Genomic DNA, 9,054 nt, shown 5'->3' on the forward strand with positions numbered 1-9,054 from the left:
ATGTCTGGCTTTAGGACTGGCCGCCTGCATTACTTTATTGTCATTTGCTATCTGTCTCGCTCTTTTCTGATCTATCAACAAGCCACCAAAATATAGACAAAGAAAGAACCCCCCTGCATGTCTTTGTGTATAGAGGGATAGAAGAACAACTCCAGGGCTAATAATTATAGCGAAGACAATTCATGTGGACCATCATACCCATGGCTGAGCAATAAGACAAAGGAAGAAGAAGTGAATATAGCCATGATGGGAATGTCCTGCCAAGGAAAAAGAGGCCAAAGGAAAAGAAGAAGAGAAAAGAAAAGAGTAGGAAAATGAAAGAGACAACAAAAAGAAATGGAATGGTTATTACAAACACTACTCGATCCTCTTCTTGCCCTCCTCCGCGTTCAGGTAGCGGGCCGTGCTGAGACCACGCTCATGCTTGGCGACAAGAGTGCCAATCACGGAATCCTTGCGCGCCTTTGCAATATGTTCGTTATAGCCCTCGTTGGCCCATGGCCTAGGGTTCAGATTGGGCCAGTTGACCTGACGGACGACGTGACGTGTTAGGACAGCCGTGCATGAAAAGAAAGGGGTGGATGGGACAGGAAAAACATACGTAGAGCATGCCATGGCCCAGGATGAAGCTGATGCTCCAAACAGCGACAGCGAGCCAAAAGAGCATAAAGATCCGGATGGTGAGGACGGCGTCGGAGCGGGAGAAGAGGGCGACGAAAACGAGGAAGATGCTAAAGGCGAGCAGGTATGGGACGGACTGGATGAGGAGGGGCCGGCGGTCAGCGAAGACGAGACCGGAGCCCAGGTCGGCAGCGGGGCGGTAGGCGCCCAGGAAGAGGTCGAAGGCGTCCTGGCGCGGGCCGTCGAGGAAGTTGTTCTTGACGTAGCGGGTGACGCCGATGCGGCCGTCCTGGAGGACGCCCATCTTGGTGCGGTTGCCGGTGCGGGTGACGTCGGTCTTCATGGCGCCGGTGCCGGAGTAGGCGCACGAGATGACGTCGGCGTTGTCGGCCCACATGTTGCGGAAGAGGTCCTCGAAGACGGGGTCCTCGTCGCGGAAGGAGGACCCGCGCGGGAGCCAGCCGAGGTCCTCGAGGATGCGGTCCAGGACGTGGCGGGCGAAGATGGACTGGACGACGTTGGTGCGGTCGAGGCAGTCCATGCAGTTGGTGCGCATGACGGAGGACTGGTGGGCGCGCGGCTCGAGGCGGGCGTCCGGGCCGGGCATGTCGACGGCGCGGAAGTAGCCCTGCTGGGCGAGGGCGTCGGCGAGCTTCTCGACCAGGGCGTAGGCGCGGTGCATGCGCAGCCCTTTCGTCTCGTGGTGGTAGTCGAAGTAGACGTAGTGCAGGCGGTCGAACTCCTGTTGGGCGGGCCCCTGGGGCTGGATGGTGTGGAACTTCTCGTCGGTGATGAGGTCGGCCTGGACGTCCTCGCGCGGGGACGACACGAGGAGCTCGACCATCTGCTCGTACGAGTTCTTGATGTTGCGCTCGCGGCCGGTCTGGTTGACGAGGTTGATGAGGTAGTTGTCGCCGTAGATGCGGATCTGCTCGTCGAAGTGGCGCTGGGCGGCGCGCAGGGCCGTCTCGACGCCGCGGACCTGCACCTTGGGCGTGTAACGCAAGGTGTTGATCTCGGCCCAGTAGGTGGGCACGCTGCCGCGGGTCTGCACGTAGGACATGACCTGCATCTCCTCGCCCGGGCCGGGGTTGGCTTTGCCGAACTGGCCACTGTGCATGTCGGAGCTGCCGGCGAAGCCGCCCATGCGACTGCTTCCCGTGTCGTTGACGACGACGACCTGCTCCGTCTCGTTGTAGTTGGCGGCGTGGCCTTCCTCGTCGAGGCCTCGGGTGAAGTATCGGGTACCGCCGCGGTGGCGCGAGCGGCGGGAGATGAGGACGAGGGTCAGGGGGTTCCCCTTGAAGTTGGTGGGGCGGGTCTCGAGAACGCCGAAGATGACGGGGAGGATGAAAGGGTCGGCGCCGGGCTGGGGTCCCATGGATCCCCGGGCGCCTCTGGTGCGGAAGTCGATGAGTTCGGACTGGAGGTGCTTGTTGTAGAAGAAGCGGTCGTCGGCACGCATCCACAGAGGCAAGGAGACGTCGGATTCGGATTGCCTTTGGAAGCTGTTGGTCAGGTCCATGGAGTAGGAAAAATACATGGGGGCGGTCTTAAGGAAGCTGTGAAGAAGATTGATAAAGGTATCCTCGTCGGGATCTCGAATCTGGCGCTCGCGCATGGCAAGGATTTCTGTCGCGACGACCTTGTAGACCATGTGGCCCTTGAGGCGGCCCTTGGGCTGGGCTTTTGTGATGACGATGACATATTTGTCTTGGTATTCAAGTTAGATGGCGAAGCAGAAAAATGAACACCGTGGTTCGTCTTAGCCATACCTAATCTCAGCTGGATGATACCCAAGATACCAGCGATGCTCGACACTCTGGTAGTTCGCTTAGTGACGCTGCCATCGCCGAGACGCAAATCGCCCGTGGGGCGGTCGATGATGAGAGCGGGAGCATGGGGAGAGGATGGGGAAGTAAAGGTGTACGAGTCGTTTGCGAATTTGACGTTGATGTCGCGGTAGGGAAGCGTAGGGGCCATTGTGAGAGCTGACGTCGAGGAGGTGAATGGAGGCGAGGAGGGGTGAAGAAGAAGAAGGAATTTGGGAGGCTGATTGCTGTGGACAAAGAGGTTTAAGCCCGTCGGTCTTCACTCCTGGTTCCTCAATTTTCGTCTGAGCCAAGAGTTGGCGTTTAGGGGGACCAAGGGAGGGTTCGAAGACTGCGGACAGATGAGAGAGGGAGGGAGGGGAGAGGGAGATGGCGAAGAAAAGAAATCAAGGAATGTACAAAGTTGCGAAGTGATACAAAATTACAACCGTCGTCACTTTCCAGAGGAGCGAATTGACCCCTGGCCAGCTGTCAGTCTGACGCGCCAACAAATGTGGGGCAGGCTTCGTAATTACTTCGTCAGGGTACGGAGTAATACGTGTACAACCTGGAAGGTACAGCTTGGCTGAGCCACATAAGAACCTGGCACAGCCACACAAATCTTCAAATGTAACCACGTGCTGCATGCACTCATATGTGCAGGACTTCTACTCAAGAAGTACCTTGCGAACATGAAGAAGTAGGAGAAAGTCTCTGTATAGGTACCTAGAACTTGGGAGTTTTGTGTAATTATAGACTTAATTTGCTACACGGGAATAAAACAGAGTATAATCAATTAAGCCCTATTGAAATATCCGAGCGCCGTCTTCGGAGATATCTCCAGCGCGTGACAGGTACAGGTGCCTACCTTATGAATGTATATCCACTAAGCCTGACGTGTGCACTAATCATTAGGTACCTTATGCAGGACTGTGCACACAGCACAGGACAGGTCACTTTGCCGCCCTCAGCCACCAAAGCGGCGTCCGCCGCCTCCCCAACTCTCATCCCCCAAGGTCCCCAAGGCAGCGCTATTCACCTAGTCACCTATTCACCTTGACGGGGCTCAACCATCATCCGACTTGCCGAACCCAACAACCAACCTACCCGCCTCGACACATACTCCTCGCATTTCCTGCTTCGGTCTACCTTCCTCCCACGACTGACTCATCAGGGACAATACATTACGATCGATCTTTTTGTCTCCTAAGACGCCGTCCTCCCGACCGCCCACAGGCAACCCCAACAGACGACGACGCTCCTTGATCTAACCGCCGACCGCCGACCGCCGACCGATCTATCCTACACCTCCTCTTCTCCTCAACAGTCCCTTAACCCACCTCACAATATGGCTTCTCGTGGCGGTCCTGGTGGTCCCGGCGTAAGGGGAATGAACACCCGTTTCGCGCAGTTCAAGCTTGTTCTTCTGGGTTGGTTTCTTTCTCTCTACTCCACTCCTTCTACCCCATTCCGCCTTATCTGGCATCCGTTGATCCAGTCTTGCTAATCATGAATGTGTCTCTATAGGAGAGTCGGCTGTTGGAAAGGTATTTTGTCTTGTGTTGTCCGTGTCCTTTCACTGCTCGTCTTGCTAACGCACACCCGCCTCCAGAGCTCAATCGTGCTACGGTTCGTTAAGGTATGGAGCTGATGATAACCGTCTCTTTCTCTCCCCTCTTCCCTTTTCACGGTAACTGTTATTTTGGTTCGCCGCTAACCCTCTGGTGCTCAGGATCAATTCGACTCGTATCGGGAGTCGACCATCGGCGCGGCTTTCTTGACACAAACCATCTCTCTCGACGAAAACACCACAGTCAAGTTCGAAATCTGGGATACCGCCGGCCAGGAACGGTACAAGTCCCTCGCCCCTATGTACTACCGAAATGCCAACTGCGCCGTGGTCGTCTACGATATCACCCAAGCTGTATGTTGTTGCCATCGTTATTCCCGCCCCGAGCTTCCTTCGACCTCCCCCACCTTGACCACCTCGTTCAGGGGACTTCTTGGACCTTTGCCAGCGAGAGAAACAACTTGCTAACCACCCACATGAACAAAAAAAATTATAGTCCTCCCTCGACAAGGCCAAAGCGTGGGTCAAGGAGCTCCAACGCCAAGCAAACGAGAACATCATCATCGCCCTCGCCGGCAACAAGCTGGACCTGGTCAACGAGCAACCCGACAAGCGGGCCGTGCCGACCGCCGAAGCCGAAGCCTACGCGAAAGAAGCCGGTCTGCTTTTCTTCGAGACGTCGGCCAAGACGGCCGAGAACGTCGGCGAACTGTTCACAGCCATTGCGAAGAAGCTGCCGCTCGACCAGGTCGGCCCCCGGCATACGCGGCCAGGCCAGCGCCAAGGCGTCAGTCTGACACCCGAGAGCCCCAACAGCAATGTCGGCGGTCCGTGCAGCTGTTAAGCGTGTGCGTTTTGCGTACGCCGTTGGACGTTGGACGTTTATGAATGGGAGCAACCGGTGCGTGGTGGTGGTGGTGGTGGTGTAGGTGACAATTGAGATTGCGGGGGGGCGAGAGGGGTGAAATATCTCTCTTTGGGACCAAGTACGACGACGACGACGACGACGACAAATCCATTTTAGCCGTTTGTTCGGCGTACCCCGTTTCCCCCGAGGTGGATTAATGGTGAACTCGGGAGTTGCGCCGTTCTACCCCTCTTCCCTTCTCTGCGGGTTGTCTTGAAACGGACACAAGGAACTTGACAAACGTGTGTCAGGTTTGGACGAGTTGCATACGGGCTCCCTTGAGGAAGACGAGAAGAGGACGAGAGGGATATACGCCAAGGTGGCTGCTAGGGGCCCAGGGAACGGAGGCATATTCTCTCGGCACATGTTTACAACCGACACTACATCTCGCAACTGCTTTAATTATCGGCTCCCTTTTTTCTTGGCCGTTCTTTGTTGGTTTGGCTCGGGCGGGTAGGACAGGTTCGCTTTTGAGAAGGGCGGGGAGAGGTGACACAAGACATTCAAGACAGCAGACAGCAGACAGGAGACGAGACGACAGGCTCGAGGTCGTGAGCACATGCTGCATCGCACGGAGAGGGACAGTATGCTATAGAGGGAAGCGGCTGTCTCGTGATTTTGTTTCCTCATCTTTCTTTCGGCGCATGGAACATAGTTCTAATATGTTTGTTTGGACAAGCTTGTGAGCCAAGGTGGTTCGCCCGTGGTGAATGAATCAGGCATTTTCGTTCAATTCAATGTGTTTACGTGTAATGTGGCGTGCCTGTCTAACTCGTAGGAGTTCCCCTCGGTGTTTCCGCGGCCATATAGGAGGAATCTCGTGATAGGCTTCGAATACTGCCATTCTTTGCCGTAACAACTGGAACTGTCTGTACCTAGCCAGCACGATCACCGAGAGTACCTCTACCAGCCATCGAAGGTACCTGCCTCCCTACGTACACCCATACAATCCTAGGATTTTTATTTTTCACTTTTTATGGGTGTTGTTTAGGTACCTTGGATATTCACCCCGTACATCATAATACGTTCGTTCCTCTCACATCCGTGCCTCGCTTTGTACTCGTACTCCGGTCGTCCTTGTCGATGAGGTCATTCCCACCAAGAGAAATACGTACCCGGTCCCTGCCGTGTCGGGTCAGTCCCGGCAACAACAGGTGTCAGCCACTTGGCAGGGCTGTCGACCAATGGAATGGCCCGGCATGCTCGCGCTTTAGCCGAACTTCTCCCTGAGCTTTTTTGTCTGCCAGCTTCCCAACCCGAATCCCCCGTCTCGTCATTCTCGTCACCTTTCTCACAAAGCAACTCTTCCACTGCGTGTGTCAATTGTCAATTGCGCTTCGTCGGCCCACCCATACCACATGCCCTCATGTTGCGAACGTCCATCCGGTCAGCGAGGGCTCTAGGCCGCCGGCCTGCAGCGGCCGTTGCAGGCCGTCAATGGCAGGTAGCTGGCACGGCGGCCCGCGGGCGACACTTTGCCGACAAGAAGCTCGATCCGTCCTCTAAGCCCACGGTCCTCCCCAGCTCAGAGACGAACACGGCGGAGCGGAGCGATATCCCCAAGCCCGCCGAGCCCCAACCTACCATCGCGTCCGAGGATGTGCCCCGAACCCCTCCGAAGCCCGATACCACCAGTGGCGTCTCTCCTGCTGTGGCGGAGAAGCCCACCACAAAGACGATTACACCGCCGCCTCCCCCTCCTCCGGCCGCCGGGCGTCCCAAGACGGGCTTCTTCCGACGACTAAGGAACTTTGTTTTTACGCTCACCATCCTAGGTGCCCTGGGATTCGGCGGAGGTGTATGGTACTCTCGAATCAACGACAACTTCCACGATTTCTTCACCGAATACGTGCCGTACGGCGAACAGGCTGTCCTGTACCTCGAGGAGATGGACTTCCGCAAGAGGTTCCATCGCCTTTCCGACAGCATGCACCGCCCGCGCGACACGGGGGCCAAGGTCACCATCCCTGCGCAGAGCGGTGCTTCCTGGCGGGTGGCCGACAGCGGCGAGCAGGCCGGTCGGCACGCCAGCGCCATTGACAAGGCCAAGGCTAGCGCTTCCAAGGAATCCAAGGCCAAGGCTGATGATGTTTCTGTTCCTGCTGCTGCTGCTGCTGCTGCTCCTACCGCGGAAAAGGTCGCCCAGCCCGCGAAGGAGACCCCGGCTGCTGCCCCCTCGGCTTCTCCCGCCGGAGCTGCTCCCACCGAAACCTCGTCCGACAAGGTGGCCGTGGTGGTGCCGCCGGCGAAGAAGTCGACGACCAAGACCGAGGAGGCGTTCAAGGCGCCCGAAGTCAACGAACCGTCCCGGCGCCCCCCCATCCCGCCCATCGACCCGCTCGCGGTGAACGATGCGATGGAGCCGGTAGTGCAGGACCTGGTCCGCATGCTCAACGACATCATCGCGGTCGTCAACGCCGACAAGGCGCACGAGCGGTACGGGTCGACGATCGACAAGGCCAAGGACGAGCTGAGCAAGGTGGGCGCCAAGGTGAAGGACGTTAAGGCCGAGGTGGAGAAGAAGGCGGGCGAGCAGGTCAAGAAGCACGTCCGGGCGTTCGACCAGGCGGCCGAGGACCTGGTGACGCGGCTGGAGGCGGCCATGGCGGCGCAGGAGGCCGGCTGGCGGGACCAGTTCAGCGACACGATGCGCCAAGTGCACGAGCTCTACGAGGAGCGGTTCGCGCTGCTGCGGGAGCGGGAGCAGCTGATCGGCAAGCAGCGGCTGCGCAACGAGCTCCTGCAGCAGGCGGTGGCGCTCAAGCGGGAGTTCCTGGGCGAGGTGCGGGAGCGGGTCGAGCGGGAGCGCGACGGCCGGCTCGGCAAGCTGGAGGACCTGGAGAAGGCGGTGGCGGACCTGGAGAAGCTGACGGCCGGGTGGAACGAGGTGGTGGAGACGAGCCAGCGCACGCAGCAGCTGCACGTGGCGGTGGAGGCGGTGCGGGCGAGCCTGGAGAAGGCGGACCACCCGCGGCCGTTCGTGCGGGAGCTGGTGGCGCTCAAGGAGATCGCGGCCGAGGACCCCTTGGTGGACACGGCGATCGCGACGATTAACCCGTCGGCGTACCAGCGCGGCCTGCCGACGACGGCGCAGCTGGTGGACCGGTTCCGGGTGGTGGCGGGCGAGGTGCGCAAGGCGTCGCTGCTGCCGGAGGACGCTGGGGTGGCCAGCCACGCGTCCAGCTACGTGCTGAGCAAGGTGCTGTTCAAGAAGCACGGCTTGGCTGTGGGTAACGACGTCGAGAGCGTCCTCACCCGCACGCAGACGTACCTGGAGGAGGGCGACCTGGATGCGGCGGCGCGGGAGATGAATGGGCTGCAGGGCTGGGCGAAGACCCTGAGCAGGGACTGGCTGGGTGAGGTTAGGAAGGTGTTGGAGGTGCAGCAGGCGCTTGATGTGAGTTTCCCTTTTCCTTTCCCTTTGCCCCCTTTGTCTCTTTCCTTGCAGATTCACAACATACTGACACGGACTATGTAGGTCATCTCAACAGAGGCCCGGCTGCAGAGCTTGCGTGTGGAGTAAGCGGGAAAGAAAAGAAAACGACGTCGACAGGAGCACAGAGGCAATGGGAAAACATGTTTTCTTTTCCTTTCTTTTCCTTTTCCTTTTTCTTTGTCTTGTACATTCGTCCGGCTATGCCCTCAAGACTTTTGATGTTTGTAGATGGGCTGGTGGTCCCGAGGAGTCGGGATCATGGCCCTGTGTAAGACATAGCAATAGACTCGATATGCAGTGCACTTTGGCTCTTGGTCTGTGGGAGTCTAAGGGGGGTTATTCTGATCGTGATGCGACTCGTTGCGTTTTCCTGGTCTTTTCCTCGTCTTTTTGTACCCTTTTTTTTTCCTGCCCTTTATAGTAATATTAGATAGTGGAAGGTCGATATCGGGGCGTAACTTCGGTTTAATTCCGGGATAGTTCCGCTAACTTGTACTTATAACCCTGCTAAGCCCTATTTCCTTAGGATAAATAGTATAGATACTTCCTATAGAGGAACCTTTCCCCTCTATAAGCGAATATATATTATAACCGCGCAGATCGGTTATTGGGGTCAGGATAACCAATCAGGTCGGCCGCACGTTTTCTGACCAATCAGGTCAGGGGGCCGAACCGGTCAATCGGGTCAAGTGGATGCACGTGACCGACC

The 9,054-nt window shown here is 57.4% G+C and overlaps 3 protein-coding genes across 3 annotated transcripts; 2 read left to right on the plus strand and 1 right to left on the minus strand.

Annotated features, from left to right (window-relative positions):
* Window positions 1–357: 357 nt before the first annotated feature.
* Window positions 358–2,604, minus strand: SODALDRAFT_339075 (hypothetical protein; the record flags this gene model as incomplete). The annotated part of the gene is made up of 3 exons (XM_028612824.1): window positions 358–528; window positions 602–2,334; window positions 2,397–2,604. The coding sequence occupies 3 exons, from the start codon at window positions 2,602–2,604 to the stop codon at window positions 358–360; spliced, it is 2,112 nt and encodes a 703-aa protein (XP_028467361.1).
* An 840-nt stretch (window positions 2,605–3,444) lies between these two features.
* Window positions 3,445–5,001, plus strand: SODALDRAFT_132451 (ras family protein). The gene is made up of 5 exons (XM_028606714.1): window positions 3,445–3,862; window positions 3,960–3,979; window positions 4,045–4,071; window positions 4,165–4,356; window positions 4,499–5,001. The coding sequence occupies exons 1-5, from the start codon at window positions 3,781–3,783 to the stop codon at window positions 4,844–4,846; spliced, it is 669 nt and encodes a 222-aa protein (XP_028467362.1). The 5' UTR covers window positions 3,445–3,780; the 3' UTR covers window positions 4,847–5,001.
* A 1,172-nt stretch (window positions 5,002–6,173) lies between these two features.
* On the plus strand, window positions 6,174–8,823 carry SODALDRAFT_292966 (hypothetical protein). The gene is made up of 2 exons (XM_028608706.1): window positions 6,174–8,306; window positions 8,388–8,823. Exons 1-2 carry the CDS (start codon window positions 6,276–6,278, stop codon window positions 8,430–8,432), a joined length of 2,076 nt encoding a protein of 691 aa, XP_028467363.1. The 5' UTR covers window positions 6,174–6,275; the 3' UTR covers window positions 8,433–8,823.
* The last annotated feature ends 231 nt before the right edge of the window (window positions 8,824–9,054 follow it).

This window comes from Sodiomyces alkalinus, assembly GCF_003711515.1.
Source record: "Sodiomyces alkalinus F11 unplaced genomic scaffold SODALscaffold_3, whole genome shotgun sequence".
In the NCBI taxonomy this organism is placed as follows: Eukaryota; Fungi; Ascomycota; class Sordariomycetes; order Glomerellales; family Plectosphaerellaceae; genus Sodiomyces; species Sodiomyces alkalinus.

Bases quoted from the DNA above. Each gene is read 5' to 3' on its own strand.
- SODALDRAFT_132451 (XM_028606714.1), top strand. From the start codon at position 3,781: ATGGCTTCTCGTGGCGGTCCTGGTGGTCCCGGCGTAAGGGGAATGAAC. The intron at 3,863-3,959 runs GTTGGTTTCTTT...GTGTCTCTATAG, and splicing joins GTTCAAGCTTGTTCTTCTGG to GAGAGTCGGCTGTTGGAAAG. The intron at 3,980-4,044 runs GTATTTTGTCTT...ACCCGCCTCCAG, and splicing joins GAGAGTCGGCTGTTGGAAAG to AGCTCAATCGTGCTACGGTT.
- SODALDRAFT_292966 (XM_028608706.1), top strand. From the start codon at position 6,276: ATGTTGCGAACGTCCATCCGGTCAGCGAGGGCTCTAGGCCGCCGGCCT. The intron at 8,307-8,387 runs GTGAGTTTCCCT...CGGACTATGTAG, and splicing joins AGGTGCAGCAGGCGCTTGAT to GTCATCTCAACAGAGGCCCG.